This window comes from Thalassophryne amazonica, chromosome 8, assembly GCF_902500255.1.
Source record: "Thalassophryne amazonica chromosome 8, fThaAma1.1, whole genome shotgun sequence".
NCBI classification, from domain to species: Eukaryota; Metazoa; Chordata; class Actinopteri; order Batrachoidiformes; family Batrachoididae; genus Thalassophryne; species Thalassophryne amazonica.
This window is the reverse complement of record NC_047110.1, coordinates 108,641,255-108,658,777: the sequence shown is the minus strand read 5'-3', so window position 1 is coordinate 108,658,777 and position 17,523 is coordinate 108,641,255. Positions and strand designations below refer to the sequence as shown.

Here is a 17,523-nt window from a genome sequence, read left to right as displayed (position 1 = left end):
GGACAAGACTAAGAGACAAGCTTTCAAATGAATTAAAGCTCTGTCTAGGTTTTTGATTAATTAATAAGCTGGAATGGAAGATTGCTGCTAATCCTCCGCCACGGCCCGTGCTACGAGCATTCTGACAGTTAGTGTGACTCAGGGGTGTTGACTCATTTAAACTAACATATTCATCCTGCTGTAACCAGGTTTCTGTTAGGCAGAATAAATCAATACGTTGATCAATTATTATATCATTTACCAACAGGGACTTAGAAGAGAGAGACCTAATGTTTAATAGACCACATTTAACTGTTTTAGTCTGTGGTGCAATGAAGGTGCTATATTATTTTTTCTTTTTGAATTTTTATGCTTAAATAGATTTTTGCTGGTTATTGGTGGTCTGGGAGCAGGCACCGTCTCTACGGGGATGGGGTAATGAGGGGATGGCAGGGGGAGAGAAGCTGCAGAGAGGTGTATAAGACCACAGCTCTGCCTCCTGGTCCCAACGCTGGACAGTCACAGTTTGGAGGATCCAAGAAAATTGGCCAGATTTCTAGAAATGAGAACTGCTCCATCTAAAGTGGGATGGATGCCGTCTCTCCTAACAAGACCAGGTTTTCCCCCAGAAGCTTTGCCAATTATCAATGAAGCCCACCTCATTTTTTGGACACCACTCAGACAGCCAGCAATTCAAGGAGAACATGCGGCTAAACATGTCACTCCCGGTCCGATTGGGGAGGGGCCCAGAGAAAACAACAGAGTCCGACATTGTTTTTTGCAAAGTTACACACCGATTTAATGTTAATTTTAGTGACCTCCGATTGGCGTAACCGAGTGTCATTACTGCCGACGTGAATTACAATCTTACCAAATTTACGCTTAGCCTTAGCCAGCAATTTCAAATGTCCTTCGATGTCGCCTGCTCTGGCCCCCGGAAGACAATTGACAATGGTTGCTGGTGTCGCTAACTTCACATTTCTCAAAACAGAGTCGCCAATAACCAGAGTTTGATCCTCGGCGAGTGTATCGTCGAGTGGGGAAAAACGGTTAGAGATGTGAACGGGTTGACGGTGTACACGGGGCTTCTGTTTAGGGCTACGCTTCCTCCTCACAGTCACCCAGTCAGCCTGCTTTCCCGACTGCCCGGGATCTGCCAGGGGGGAACTAACGGCGGCTAAGCTACCTTGGTCCGCACCGACTACAGGGGCCAGGCTAGCTGTAGAATTTTCCACGGTGCGGAGCCAAGTCTCCAATTCGCCCAGCCTGGCCTCCAAAGCTACGAATAAGCTACACTTATTACAAGTACCGTTACTGCTAAAGGAGGCCGAGGAATAACTAAACATTTCACACCCAGAGCAGAAAAGTACGGGAGAGACAGGAGAAGCCGCCATGCTAAATCGGCTAAGAGCTAGTAGCTACGCAACCTAGCGGATTCCTAAAAACACACAAAGTGAATAATGTGTAAATAATTTAAAGGTGATTCAGCAGAAGGAGTGCCCCAATCAAGGCACCAAACAGGCCATGAAGCAGCACAGGCAACGCACGACAACAGTGCTAAAAGAGAGAAAAAAATAAATAAATAAATAAATAAAAAACGAAAGCGTTAGCAAGCTAGTTAGCTTGCCAACGCTGATGAAAGTTAGCAGATAAAAGTGCTCCGTCGCGATGTTTCGACCGTTAGAGGTCTTCCTTAGGCGTTGGAGCACAGTAAAAAAGTAAAAAAAAAAAAAAGTAAAAAGGTAAAAAAGTAAAAAAGTCTTGAAAAAGACTGTTAATTCAAGTCCAAAGCAGCAGGTAGCAGTCTCAGTGTAAACAGTCCCAACAGAGAGCCAAGTGTTACAGGGAACACTTCATATATATGAATGAAATCCATATAGTTTTTGAAAAAAATACAAAGGACCTATACTTTATGGACAGCCCTCGTATGTCTGTTTTGAAAGATTATGTATGATGCATCAGGCTTGGCCTCTGGCTGTTTGTCCGTTCGTCTTTGTTGCCAGGGAAGAATGTTGGTGACACAAAATGAGGTTTTAATTTTAAGCATTGTGTGTGTAGTGTCAAGTTTGAAATGTTTTTACATCTTCTTTATGACATAGACCATCTTGGAAGTATTAGCTTAGTTGAGTTGTATTATAAACCAAAGTTGTCAAACTGAAATTACCTGAGGTCTGCTGGTTCAGTTGTCTATTCCCAGGAATACCGTGTGTTCATTATTATTATTATTATTATTAACTATTTACACAGGCCTTTCCCAGGAATTGGTGCACTAAACAGATTAAACTCTTACAATGAAAGTACACTGTAATAATGCACAAAAATCTCAAATTAAAGAGCCAATAAAAACAAACAAAAAAACAAATGGGTTCACATTTTTATTGTAGTGTTTCCAAAGCTGTGGGTCAGTAATCTGTGTTCACCTGCAGCAAATAAGTTTCTCACATTTTATTTTTACATCTTGTTTAATTTTGGAAAGTAAATTGATAAAATCAATTGTAAAAGTTGCCAGACTTTCTTAAATCACTTTGACTACTATCATCATTCACAATATGTAAACTCACAATACAAAGCAGTCTTAAATCCATGTACTCTGAGTTATATGAGTGATTTTAAATTAGGGGGAAAAAATCTAGACCTACAATTTTACATAAACAGGCTTAATGAAGCTATATCTGTAGCTTAATCACAAGACTGTCTTGTTCTTACATGAAGATAATTGCATAAAATGACTATTATTATTTTTCATGACGTGCAGTGACTTTACAGTTCTTCGTTGTGTGTAACTGAACTTCCAGTGGCGTGTGCTGGGACAGGCCAGCTTTGCTACGGGTTTCCCCCATCTCATGTCACATTACAGTATGCAAGTTTCCATTTCCAGTCAGGGTGACACGATAGCTTAAATACATGTTCGCTTTGGCAGGTGTTCGACTGCTTTATTTAGATTGGTTATTCTCAGGCATAAAACAAATGGATCATATAGGGACTATTTTGGTATAGCTATAGTTCTGCAATGTGATCATCTTCCTGCTCCCCCAAATAGTGATTGGCTGAACACAACTGATCCAGCTAATCATGTCCTGGTACAAGAAAAAGAAATAGGAACAGAAAAGTACTACTCTAGGTCAGGAAGGCTGCATTTACAGTGTCTGTGTTAAATGCGTCTGTAACATCATACCATATGGGTCCAGCTAATGCATCATAAACATCTTTACATCAGCCTGAACACCTCGTCATTAATTTTCATAACTTCCAGTATGTGTCACAATAGCACACATCCACTGATAAGCTTCTGAATACCTCATTTCTTTACATGCTTCACAGTTCATTCTCTACACACAGTTATCACAAGGAACACCTCAATCCCATTAGCTGTTTTTTTTTATTTTTTTTATTTTTTTGATATGGTGTGTCATGATTTCAGCTCTTTCACCTCCGAAGTATTCTCCCCAGTTTGTGCTGTACTTGACTAATGCATTTCAGTTTTGTTGTTTTCTCCATAGACTGTATATATCCTGAACAAAGCCTGCATGACGTCACCCGGTTTTCTATGGAGACTCAGAACAGCCAAAATGACGCCTGTTTCTGGGTGTCGGCATGTTGCCAGTATCAGCAGTGCGTATTCTGGTGGCATCATGTTAAACTCATTTATACATGAAGGAGTGAAGCGTCAGTGGCTCAGTGTTCCCCTCTCGACAACTCCAAACCAGCTAAACTAACAGGCTAACCTCGGTTCAGGTGTTCATTAAATCATATTTTCAGGGATTATGAGGTGGTGCTGCTAACGGTTTCATTTGGTGTGGACATTAAAAGTTATGAGCCGCTTATTTTTTCAGTAAGCGTGCATTGAACGAGGCTTAATGGATCAGGCTACTGATAGCTGGTAAAAGTACTAATGCTGTTAGCATGTAACATTAAATCAGATGTGAATTTCACTCAGCGAGAATGTTGCAGCAGGGACATCTTAGATGATCTGTTGGGACATTTTACCACGCAACATGCCATATTATTTCAGGTGTTGGTAATAAAATACTTCAAACAAAACAGACACGTTTCTTCGCAAGAGCTAGTGGCTACATCAAATGGACACTGAGCAACAGACACGGTGAGAGTCAGGATTGGCTCAGCCGCTGTCACTCAAAGTGACCACGCTCCAATTATGCATAACTTTATGGCTTAAAATGTCTTAAACTAAGAAGTTACAAAAACGTTTGAGCTACCAGTCGTTGTGGGCACTGGACTCTGTATATGTATGGTTGCTTAGCTGCAAAATTTCTGTCTGTGTTAATTGGTGCATGACTGTTTCCCTTCATTTAGTGAGACTGGAGGATGTGCTTGCTGTAAGTAGTTTATTTGTTTAATTTTTAAATTTTTTTTTTTTTTTAAGGTATGGCCTCACAAGTCTTGGTCTACCCATCACACCTCCACTCAGCTCAAACAAGTGCCTTAGGAACCAGCAGCAGTGGTACCAGCAGACGCACAGGTGAAATTCACCGCAGTCACAACACCAGCAGAGCCTTTCGGAACAGATCCCTGCCTAAGACCTACGTGATTGGCGTCAACTACGGTATTGCCTATCCCAACAATATCCTCCCATCCTCAACGGGTATCGCTCCAGCAAGACTTAAGGGTGGACTCCAGTTTGAAGAAAGGGGAGTGTTGCCATTGCAGACTGGAGGACTACAGAGAGAGGAAAGCTGTGAGAGACAAGCAGGTCCAGCTGGGATCCAGGATCGGGAATCTCTTTGTCAGAGCACAGGACCACTGGAAGCGAGGCTTTGTGGGGACAGTGGTGGAACTGATTTGGGAGGAGGGCGCTTGGATTGTGGCCTACTAAGGAGGGCCTGTATAAGAGGAGAGAAGGAAGAGAAGAGAAACGGAGTCCAGGCGATAGCTGGATACGTTACTCTTCTTGACACAGGTGGCACACAGAGATGTGAAGAGAAGCCAGGTGAAGGTGGAGAACGACCACAGGAGAAAAATTGTGTTGGAGCCATGCAGATAGTGGAGAAGGTGTCAAAGCTACCTCCACTTCCTGCTTCTTTGACCATGTTGCAAACCAGCACCGGGAACAATGCAGATGCTGTCACAGTTGGAGGAGCAGGAACACTGCCTGCACAGCACAACAGGGTTCAGGCAGTGACCGTAGATGGGGCTGAAACCAGACCCAACCCAAGTGCTGAGGCTGTCGCAGGAGTTTCTGTAACCAGAAGTGCGTCAGGAGATGGTGATTACCAGTTAGTCCAGCATGAGGTTCTGTGCTCCATGAAAAACAGTTATGAAGTTTTGGAGTTTCTGGGCCGTGGCACATTTGGTCAGGTTGTGAAGTGTTGGAAGAGGGGAACCAATGAAGTGGTGGCTGTGAAAATACTGAAGAACCATCCATCCTACGCACGCCAAGGACAGATTGAGGTGAGTTGGTTGTTTGTAACTTCTTTGACATGGCTGAGGAGGGAGGAAGGTGTGTGTATGCAAATATCTTACAAAGTAATTGGCGGGTTGGATCAGGAAAGAGTTGCTTAGATTTTTAGGTAGATCTGTGTCTGCTTCATGTTTTTCACTATGTTCAAAAATTCCATAACTAACACTGTAAAAGTTACTGCATATTTTACGTGCTGATTGATGGAGGTGAGGACTGGTGAGCCTCATATATTGAGGCATGCTAGTGTCTTTTAACATGCTACTGTCTTTTTAACATGACCATAATATACAGTATTTCCCCTACAATGTCATAGGCCAGACTGCCAGGCTAATGGGAACCTCCACCTGGCCAAAAGTGGTTTTCTTAATAGCGCCTTATAGAATAGAATAGAAACTTTACAGTTAGACCCAATCGAACCACTAGGAGCAGTGGGCAGCCACAGTCCGGTGCCCGGGGACCAACTCCAGATGTAGAGACTCCACCTTGGTCAAGGTCAGAGAAAGGAGCAGACCCTAAATAAGCATGTTTTTGATTGTGGGAGGAAACCGGAGTGCCCGGAGGAAATCCACGCAGACACAGGGAGAACATGCAAACTCCACACAGAGGCCGGGAATCGATCTCATGGCCTTCTCGCTGTGAGGCACCAGTGCTAACCACTAAGCCACCATGCCTTAACAGCACTTTGATTGTGGCTAACACACACACACTGTCTCTGCAGTGATTTGACAGCGCATTAATTAGCTTAGCTTTTATTTATTTATTCATGTTTTATGTTTTATCTTGCCAGATTTCAGCAGACAGTAGTGTGATGTTAAAAACAGCCTGCTGGTTATCAATTAAAGTTAGCTGTCAAATCTTTCAATAGAAGGAATCAGACATCCAAATCTGACATCTGCTCAACAGATTTTGATTCTTATTGATATAATAAAAGTTGGACATTATTCTCTGCTGCCTCCCTCCTTGAATATGTTGCACTGCAGCCTTTGACTCCCCCAAGAAACATTCTGCCACCATTCAGGTTATCCATTAGAACTCCTCATTAACTCCTGTTTTCATGACAAATATCTGCAAAGTTGAAGGCAAAGTGTCATTTTGAGACAGGTAAAAAATTTTTTTAATGATCTTTGTGATGGCTTTCGTAGGACAGCAGCTTGTTAAGTTGGCTGCCTGCCAATTTGCAGCTGGCCCGGCGTCTGTTTGTTTTGAAATGCTCCACAAAAGGGAGAAAATGCACCTATGCACCATGAGATCTACCAGTGATGCATGTTGTGCGCACATGCATAACAAATATGCGCATTAAAGATACTTTTTGTTTCAGGGCTGTGAAAGCTCTGTGGATCCGAGGAATTCCACAGATTCCATCATGGCTGTGGGGGTTCGTGTTGTACTCTGTAATCGTGATCGTCACTGAGTTTTTAAAATGTCTATCGCAAGGTGTGTGTGTTTTTTTTTTTTTTTTTTTTTTTTTTTTTAGACAACATTGTGCAAGTTTTGTAAGTCCATGGACACTGATGTGTATAGCAGATACACATCAGTGTCCTCAGATCTGCAGAAGCCAGTGGGGGGGGGGATGCCTTGCTCAAAGCGTGGCTGTTGGGACAGTTTTCACAAAGCGGGACTGGTTGGTTGCTATGGTGATCCTGTGTGGCTGCTCCGAGTGGCTGTTCTTTAAGCTATGTAGCATATGGACATCGCATACTTTAAGAGCCATCAAGTTTTTAGAATTTTACGACATGTCTGTGTCACGGAGCGACGTCATAGAGAGGGAAGATGGCGAAAAACATGGTTTGAAAAAAATTTAATAAGGACAAGAATCCGTGGAATTGGCGCTGGCTTGAAGTTTAAAGTTCATCGTAATCAACACAGATAAAACAAACAGGAAAAGCTCACTGCATCTTGTGCCCTCAAGAAACATGGTAAGAATTTTTTTTTTGTCTCTGGAAAATAAACATTGTGCTGTTGAAACAGGAGTTCAGACAAGATTAGCCTGTGACTATTTTTAATTAATGTAGACTTTCATTGGAAAAAAAGACATTGTGGCTTTGAATGGATTTACAGGAATTTACACAAGGATACAAGTGACTTTTTTATTATAAGGTATGTTATTGATATTTTACCCTGATTTTCAAAATATTCTCCAAGCTTGAGTTGTGGTTTCTGAAATGCTTTAACACTCTTTTCAGTCTTCATGAATTTCTTGTAGTTTAACTGTTCTGAGTTTATGCATAATTTGGGGTGCCCCCTAGACCCCCTGCAAATTTCCCTCAGATTTCACAATGTTCATTTCACAGCCTTGTTGTTAACTTATTTTTCTCATCTGATTTATACCTGGTCTTTGGTAAAAATGATACAAATATGTGTGCATTTGTCTGGGAAATGTTACGGTTTTATTTTTAACCATAGGCTTGTCTATCGAGTTGCTTATGAAATCTTATTGCTGGCCACAGACTCCTCATGGCCAGTAAGGCCACTGTCAGTTGTATTTTAGAGCCACTTTTATGGCATTGTAAGGATTTTAGATATCCTGTTGGTGCAGATGTCCTGTGTCTGAAGTCTGCCTCTGCCAACGAAGTTGAACAGAGGTTATGTTTTCACTCTTTGTTTGTTTGTTTGTCTGTTTGTTGTTTGTGAACAGCCTGAAACCTACAACTTTTCATATATTGTTAGGAAATGTTTACAAAGGATACATTTCCTGATAGGCAAAAACTGATTCAGTTTTCAGGGTCAAAGTCAGGAAAAATGTTGGAATAGTCCCTATCCTTTAACATTGAACAAATTTTCAAAATTTAATAACTCTGTCAAAAAAGATCAAATTTCTTTCATATGTGAGAGTGTTATGTAGGATGGCATCCTTTATCGACTGATCCAGACAGATTTTGTGGCCATTTAAATTTAACATTGAAAACCCCATTTAATCAAACGTGCCCCAATCACTCCCATATTTGAAAGTGAGGTGCAGACTGGCACTCACTATCACCTGACAAAGTTTGATCTGGATCTGATCCAGATTGTGGATTTTGTGGACATTTGAATTTAATATTGAAAAGCTCATCTGGTGTACATTCTGCATTATATCTCGATCAAAAGTGCCTCAATCACTTTCACTTTGTGACATTGAGGTGCAAACTGACACTCTCAGTGAACAGACTAAGTTTGATACACATCTGATCCGTATTGCGGATTTAGCGGATATTTGATTTTCACATTGAAAGCCCTTTTGAGCTATATTTTGTATTACATTTTAGCTTATGAAAAGCCACTTCTAACAAGACTTTGACCTTTTCCAAGGTAAAAATTTGTGGAATTGTTGGAGGATTGCGCTCTATGCTCTAGTTTGTGTTATGATAAGCGTACAGAGCAACCTTTGGAATTATTCTACAAGAAATGGAATTTAATTAAAATTTCTGAATAATATTTTGAAGTCTTGATTCCTGCAGCAACCAGACATCACTTCAGTGTATAGTCCAGTCATCTGCAAAAATTTTAGACACCCTTGAGTTTTGATAATGTTTGTCCAATTTTTTTTAAACGATAAAAAAAAACCCAAACTGCTTGATTTGTTAGTATACAAATATTGAATGTTTGAGTTCAATGGTACGAATATTTCATGAGTTGAAAGCCTCGTTGAATGGTATGTTCCAGCTTTCACCAAATTAAATATTCGTTCCATTGAAAGAATATAAAAAACATTCATTATTTGTTTTATATAATGGCTAAAATAGATCCTTGTAATTTGATATTTTATTAATTTATAAACAACAGAAAAGGGACTTACATTTTGGTGTTCCACTCTGACATGTGTCCAGTGATTCTGTGCACTGACTTCGGTCTTCCATAAAAAAAGACTTTGTGTAGTTCCTCAGTCCAGCCAAAAATCACATCAGCATTTCATGTAAACAGGTCTTCATGCATCCAGACGGCTTACAGCCGAGTGGATTTTATGTGTATGTTACAAGCAGCATCAGTTAGCTCAATCAAATCATTGTGTCTTTGCCCCCCCCGCATGCACATGCATGCGCAACCGGGTCAGTCAACTGTGTACATCCTCAGTGCAGCGAAAAAAAAATCATGTCACAAATGAGTCCAGCTTTTCTTCTCTCTTCCTGCTAACAGCCTCCAGACAGCACAATGTATTGTGTGTGTGTGTGAATTAGTAAAGTCAGTTAGCTTAATCAAATTATGTCTTGGGAGAGTTGTTGTCCCCCGCGCACACATGCAACCTGGTCAGCTCTTGTGCATGCGTGCGTCTTACCAAAAAAAACTGTATACATCCTCAGTGCAGCAAAAAAAAAAAAATCACGTCAGAAATGAGTCCAGCTCTTCCTTCTCCCTGCCAACAGCCTCCAGACAGCACAGTGGATTTGTTTTGTGTGTGTGTGTGTGTGTGTGTGTGTGTGTGTGTGTGTGCATGCGCATGAGGGTGTATGCGTGTGTGTGTGCAGAGTGCAATGGTACCAGACGTATGGAACCAAGCTGCACTCTAAATGCAATGCAACACAAATGGGATGAATTAATCCATGTCATGTGACATACAAAGCACCAATGAAATGACCACTCAGCCGTTATATAACATATTCTGTAGTACTTGATGACACAAAGATGGTTGCAGAGGTATAAAATGATCACACATTTAACATTGACATTTCTAAGAAATTGTAGGCTGTGCCTTAAATTCCTAACTTAAAAGAAACCAATCCTGTGATGGCAAATATTGGGTTAAAATGTAGCCCTTAACCATCATAACTATAACCATTGCATCAGTAATGCAAATATTTTTTCCCCTGATGTCAGTTTATTCAAATGATTTCAGTTTAGGAAAGGACTAATTACTGCTTTTGCATTGCTTTATTTATGTGTCCCACTGTGAAAATAAGAAATATTTAAAAGAATATTTTGTATTTCTTACTGTAGCAACCACAAAGCTCTTATTTTGGCAAAGTGTTATTTGTTTTCCTGTGTTTCCCAGTTGAAGTAGCTTTTATTTATTTTATTTTATTTTTTTTTAATCTGTTTTCTTTGGTCTTGAACCTCCTAAGGTGGACATACTGGCCCGTCTCAGCAGCGAGAATGCAGATGAGCACAATGTGGTGCGCGCTCTGGAGTGCTTCCAGCACCGCAGCCACACATGCCTCGTCTTTGAGATGCTGGAGCAAAACCTCTATGACTTCCTTAAGCAGAACAAGTTCAGCCCACTGCCACTCAAAATCATCCGGCCGATTCTGCTGCAGGTGAAGTGACCCCACGCTCAAACACACAACAGTCATCATAAACGCAAACTCAGGCAATCATAGTGTAGAACAGGGGTTCTCAGTCCGGTCCTCAACGACCCCTCAACCTGCATATTTTCCATCTCTCCCTGCTCTGCCACAAGCTGATTTGCTATTTCAGGTGCACAGCCAATCAACTCCTCACAGACACCTGAATTCACGGGTGTCAGATTCAAGGGTAGTCGAGGACCAAATTGAGAAGGCCTAATGTAGAACATCCAGAAAATGCAAATTGAATAATTTAATCCTGTCTTGTTCCTTCTGTTTTTGGAGAAGAACGATTCTTGGTTCATAGACGTAACTCAAGATCCTGAAAACAAATATTTTGAAGCCTCCCGGTCAGGGCAGAGGCACCTTTATGAATACAGTATGTTTATTTATGTTTATTTTTATAGGTTGCAACAGCCTTGAAGAAGCTGAAATCTCTGGGTTTGATCCATGCTGACCTGAAGCCTGAAAACATCATGCTGGTGGACCCGGCCAGGCAGCCCTACAGAGTCAAGGTCATTGATTTTGGGTCAGCTAGTCACGTGTCAAAAGCCGTCTGCTCCACTTACCTGCAATCCAGATATTACAGGTGAGAATTTTCCCCTCAAATATATGGATTATCCAGCACATGTGAAACTGGACTAGCTGAAGTTCCCTGTTTGTTTTTGTTTTTCTATAATTAATCTGGTCAGTTGTATCATCAATTAAGATGTTGGATGTTGGTACATCCTTTTCTTAAACAGCAATTATGTTTCAGGGAATTCTGATGATGTTGGGAAGGTAGAGCAGCTAGGAACTGCTTGATTCTGTCCTTGTGGTCATTGTGTTTGAGTTGTCTTGCTTAAATACTTAATGTGTCAAGGTGAAACCTGGTCCACACAGGCCCAATTTCAATACTCTCCCTTTGCTCTACATTGGTAGGGAGAAGGGAGAGTATTGGGATTTAGCCAAAGTGTTCTCACTAAGATTTCTGACATGTTCAATGTTGGGGACATTTCCATTCTAACTGTGGCTGCTAGAGGGCAGAGTCTCTGGAACCTGAATGAACGAACTTGACATGGTCTTCATGGATCGTGATCAAACTTTCTATTGTAGATTATAGCTTGCAAAGGACTTGCACACTTTCAAAATTGGGCTCAGCAATTCAGGTTAGGGTCAGTACTGCTCTTGTTTGATGCTTTGTCATGGATCCATCTGGGCCGGGTAGTACCCAGGGTTTGGGTGTCTGCTTCATAAAATCCGCTCTGTTTTAATTGTTTTGCTTTGGAAGTACTAACTGGTGCTCCAACAGAGCCACTTTTAGCATCAGCCACAGCTTGATTTAGCTGTTACACCATGTTCGTTTAGTGACGCTGCATCTAAATGTCAGTGTTTAGTTCGGTTCCAGAAGTGGAGTGTGTGCCAGCGCTCTGCAGTTTGTGTGGGGGAGTTGCTGGTCAGAATGGAGGTAACAAGTTTAGACTGTTGTGATGATGACAACCATAGTCAAAGTGCTGTCACCAATCTATAGGTTACGTCTCTTCAAGTCCTCAGTTGTTGTATTTACTATTTTTTGTAAATGGAAAAGGAAAAGAAATTCTTCACACTTCAGATAAAAGTTGGCTTGAAAATGTCAGACGGGACAAAGTTTAGTTCATCACACTCGAGTAATTTCAGAAATGAGCTGAGAATGTAGAACGTGTGTAGTTTTATGTGTCATTTGGTGTTTAAAGGCGTGCCAGCATTGTGAGCTGACTGAGTCTAATTGATAATGACTGTTTACATCTTTTTTCCCACAGGGCTCAGTCGAGCCTTGCCCCAGTTTGTGTGGTTATTTCTTGCCTCTTCTGTAATGCGGACCAAGTGGTTGTGGTGTGAGTCACTGTAACTGGGCATGCACAGACTTTTTTTTTCTTCCTTCTTTCTGTTTTTCGTCCCTGACTCTGCCTGGTTTATTTGTCTATGCATAGGCTCCACACACTCTCACACACAGATGATTGACATCAGTCACAGCTACACACCCTAAATTCTGACACGCTTGCATAATGTACAGAGGAATGTCGTTTGTTTGAGGAACAGTGCCAAATATTTGTCATGTCTCTTAGGTTAGTATGACGATGAAGATACTTGGGAGCCACGGTCAGGGTTGTGAACATATAATTTTGCAAAGTTTTCATTACGTGATTAAGGGATGAGCTTGTGTTATGCGCAACACTTTTGGTTTTGCTCCCATTTTGTATGAGATGAACTCAAAGATCTAAAACTTTTTCCACATATACAATATCACCATTTCTCTCAAATATTGTTCACAAACCAGTCTGAATCTGTGATAGTGAGCACTTCTCCTTTGTTGAGATAATCCATCCCACCTCACAGGTGTGCCATACCAAGATGCTGATTAGACACCATGATTAGTGCACAGGTGTGCCTTAGACTGCCCACAATAAAAGGCCACTCTGAAAGGTGCAGTTTTATCACACAGCACAATGCCACAGATGTCGCAAGATTTCAGGGAGCGTGCAATTGGCATGCTGACAGCAGGAATGTCAACCAGAACTGTTGCTCGTGTATTGAATGTTCATTTCTCTACCATAAGCCGTCTCCAAAGGCGTTTCAGAGAATTTGGCAGTACATCCAACCAGCCTCACAACCGCAGACCACGTGTAACCACACCAGCCCAGGACCTCCACATCCAGCATGTTCACCTCCAAGATCGTCTGAGACCAGCCACTCGGACAGCTGCTGGAACAATCGGTTTGCATAACCAAAGAATTTCTGCACAAACTGTCAGAAACTGTCTCAGGGAAGCTCATCTGCATGCTCGTCGTCCTCATCGGGGTCTTGACCTGACTCCAGTTCGTCGTTGTAACCGATTTGAGTGGGCAAATGCTCACATTTGCTGCCGTTTGGCACGTTGGAGAGGTGTTCTCTTCACGGATGATGCGAAGGAGATGTGTTGCACTGCATGAGGCAAATGGTGGTCACACCAGATACTGACTGGTATCCCCCCCCCAATAAAACAAAACTGCACCTTTCAGAGTGGCCTTTTATTGTGGGCAGTCTAAGGCACACCTGTGCACTAATCATGGTGTCTAATCAGCATCTTGGTATGGCACACCTGTGAGGTGGGATGGATTATCTCAGCAAAGGAGAAGTGCTCAATATCACAGATTTAGACTGGTTTGTGCACAGTATTTGAGGGAAATGGTGATATTGTGTATGTGGAAAAAGTTTTAGATCGTTGAGTTAATCTCATACAAAATGGGAGCAAAACCAAAAGTGTTGCGTTTATATTTTTGTTGAGTATATATATATATATATATATATATATATATATATATATATATATATACACACACACTGAGGAAAATAAGTATTTGAACACCCTGCAGTTTTGCAAGTTCTCCCACGTAGAAATCATGGAGGGGTCTGAAATTTTCATCTTGGGTGTATGTCCACTGTGAGAGACATAATCTAAAAAAAAAAATCCGGAAATCACAATGTATGATTTTTTTTTTTTTTTTTATAATTTTATGTTACTGCTGCAAATAAGTATTTGAACACCTGTGAAAATCAATGTTAATATTTGGTACAGTAGCCTTTGTTTGCAATTACAAAGGTCAAACGTTTCCTATAGTTTTTCACCAGGTTTGCACACACTGCAGCAGAGATTTTGGTCCACTCCTCCATACAGATCTTCTCTAGATCTTTCAGGTTTGGAGTTTCAGCTCCCTCCAAAGATTTTCTATTGAGTTCAGGTCTGGAGACTGGCCAGGCCACTCCAGGACCTTGAAATGATTCTTACGGAGCCCCTCCTTAGTTGCATTGGCTGTGTGTTTGGGGTCATTGTCATGCTGAAGACCCAGCCATGACCCATCTTCAATGCTCTTACTGAGGGAAGAAGGCTGTTTGCCAAAATCTCGCAATACATGACCCCATGCATCCTCCCTTCAATATGGTGCAGTTGTCCTGTCCCCTTTGCAGAAGAGCACCCCCAGAGTATGATGTTTCCACCCCCATGCTTCACGGTTGGGATGGTTTTCTTGGGGTTGTTCTCATCCTCTAAACATGCTAAGTGGAGTTGATTCCAGAAAGCTCTATTCTGGTCTCATCTGACCACATGACCTTCTCCCATGCCTCCTCTGGATCATCCAGATGGTCACTGGTGAACTTCAAACGGGCCTGGACATGTGCTGGCTTGAGCAGGGGGACCTTGCTGCCCTGCAGGATTTTAAACCATGACAGCATCATGTGTTACTAATGTAATCTTTGTGACTGTGGTCCCAGCTCTCTTCAGGTCATTGACCAGGTCCTGTGTAGTTCTGACCTTTCTCAGAATCATCCTTACCCCACAAAGTGAGATCTTGCATGGAATCCCAGACCGAGGGAGATTGGCAGTCATCTTGTGTTTCTTCCACTTTCTAATAAATAATCATAACAGTTTTTGTCTTCTACCAAGCTGCTTGCCTGTTGTCTTGTAGTCCATCCCAGCCTTGTGCAGGTCTACAGTTTTGTCCCTGGTGTCCTTAGACAGCTCTTTGGCCTTGGTTATGGTGGACAGGTTGGAGTGTGATTGATTGAGTGTGTGAACAGGTGTCTTTTATACAGGTAACAAGTTCAAACAGGTGCAATTAATACAGGTAAAGAGTGCAGAATAAGAGGGCTTCTTAAAGAAAAATTAACAGGTCTGTGTGAGCCAGAATTCTTGCTAGTTGGTAGGTGTTCAAATACTTATTTGCTGCAGTAACATACAAATAAATTATTAAAAAAGTCATACATTGTGATTTCCGGATTTGTTTTTTTTTTTTTTTTTTAATAGATTATGTCTCTCACAGTGAACATGCACCTAAGATGAAAATTTCAGACCCCTCCATGATTTCTAAGTGGGAGAACTTGCAAAACCGCAGGGTGTTCAAATACTTATTTTCCTCACTGTATTTATATTAGGGAGTAAAAATTATATCAATACATTTGCTGATATATGAGTGTTTATTTCTCACTAAAGTGCCATCTAGACAGAAAACAGCTGTCTGGGCGCGTATTCTGTCATCTCGCATTATATTGTTCAAGCAACCAGCCAACATGCTTCACCCTGCCGTCAGATTGCGTTACCTCAGACTGGCAGTCATTGGGTCGCATTAGTCAGCATTTGGATAAAATAGACTTCTCAGCTGGCGGCATAGCAACAACTTGTGTCTTGTCACAGGGCCTGGTCACGTGGCACACTGTGATGGCTGAACAAAGGAAAAAAGTTACAAAGTCCCAAATTGTTGAGAAAAAGTAGACCAATGAGCCGGCACTTCTCCCATCATAGAAAAGCATGTGAGTCCAGAGCGCATAAAAGAACGAAGCGAAACCTAAGCTAACAAAAGAAAAAAAAGCGAACGGCGAATTGTCGCTTTAAACAAAATCAAAACAAAACATGATGACATGACTTAACAGCGGGTTTCAGACTGAGCACCAGCCTGTGATCATTTTTGCAACAACAGGTTTGTCTTTACAACAGCAATGTGTGCACACAGCTGTTCATGGTGCACAGCTGTTCATGGTGCACAGGTATTTGTGGTGCACAGCCTCTCCAGCCACAGATGGCTGGAACGTGCGTAAATAGTTAAAGTAGTTGATAAAACGTCCTTACCGCTGTTGTTTCCGTATGACAACATTGCTTTTCATCCCACACATTTTTTTTTTTTTTTAAATTTTTGCAAATTTATAAAAATACAAAAACTAAGGAATTGCATGTTACGTATTCACAGCCTTTTCCATGAAGCTCAAAAATGAGCTCAGGTGCATCCTGTTTCCACTGATCATCCTTGAGATGTTTCTACAGCTTAATTGGAGTCCACCTGGGGTAAATTCAGTCGATTGGACATGATTTGGAAAGACACACACCTGTCTACATATAAGGACCCACAGTTTACAGTCAGAGCATAAACCAAGCATGAAGTCAAAGAAATTGACTGTAGACCTCTGAAACAGGATTGTCTGGAGGCATGTATCTGGTGAATGGTACAGAAACATTTCTGCTGCTTTGAAGGTCCCAGTGAGCACAGTGGCCTCCATTATCCATAAATGGAAGAAGTTCAGATCCACCAGGACTCTTCCAAGTAGCAGTAATGTACAGAGACATCCTGGAGGAAAACCTGCTCCAGAGTGCTCTTGACCTCAGACTGGGGCGACGGTTCATCTTTCAGCAGGACAATGACCCTCAGCGCACAGCCAAGATATCAAAGGAGGACAACTCTGTCAATGTCCTGAGTGGCCCAGCCAGAGCCCAGAGCTGAATCTGATTGAACATCTCTGGAGAGATCTGAAAATGTCTGTGCACCGACGCTCCCCATCCAACCTGATGGAGCTTGAGAGGTGCTGCAAAGAGGAATGGACCAAACTGACCAAAGATAGGTGCACCAAGCTTGTGGCATCATATTTAAGATGGAGCAAAGGCTGTGAATACTTATGTACATGTGATTTCTTAGTTGTTTTTTTTTTTTTTAATAAATTTGCAAATTAAAAAAATCATGTTGTCATTATGGGGTGTTGTGAGTAGATTTTGAGGGGAAAATGAATTTCATCCATTTTGGAATAAGGCTGTAATACAGCAAAATGTGGAAAAGGTGAAGCGCTGTGAATTGAATTGAATCATTTCCAACTGCCAGATTGTTCTGCTGCATTAATTATTCCATAAAATAAGTCTTTACTTGTGGTGTAATGACAGTCAGCACAGTATTACTGTGAGTGTGATACAGGATTTATTATTCAATATTCTATTTTTACCATTTGGGGGGGCAAACAAATAGTGATTGCAGACTCACTCTATATGTCTGTCCATGAGTTTTGCAAGTGCAACTCCTCCTCAACCACTTTGTGGATTTTAGTGACACAACATCCATT

The 17,523-nt window shown here is 41.5% G+C and overlaps 1 protein-coding gene and 1 long non-coding RNA gene across 2 annotated transcripts in view; one reads left to right on the top strand and one right to left on the bottom strand.

Annotated features, from left to right (window-relative positions):
* The window catches only part of LOC117516282 (homeodomain-interacting protein kinase 3-like), an 86,495-nt gene that overhangs the window by 10,827 nt on the left and 58,145 nt on the right, over positions 1 to 17,523 (top strand). Inside the window, 3 exon segments of the mRNA XM_034177218.1 lie at positions 4,364 to 5,388; positions 10,435 to 10,626; positions 11,061 to 11,242. Coding sequence (XP_034033109.1) covers positions 4,366 to 5,388; positions 10,435 to 10,626; positions 11,061 to 11,242 — 1,397 coding nt within the window. The 5' untranslated portion in view covers positions 4,364 to 4,365.
* Positions 3,628 to 16,655, bottom strand: LOC117516283. The gene is made up of 3 exons (XR_004562355.1): positions 16,646 to 16,655; positions 4,650 to 4,656; positions 3,628 to 3,911 (listed from the first exon to the last, which is right to left on the bottom strand). It is a non-coding gene; the product is annotated as an uncharacterized LOC117516283 (long non-coding RNA).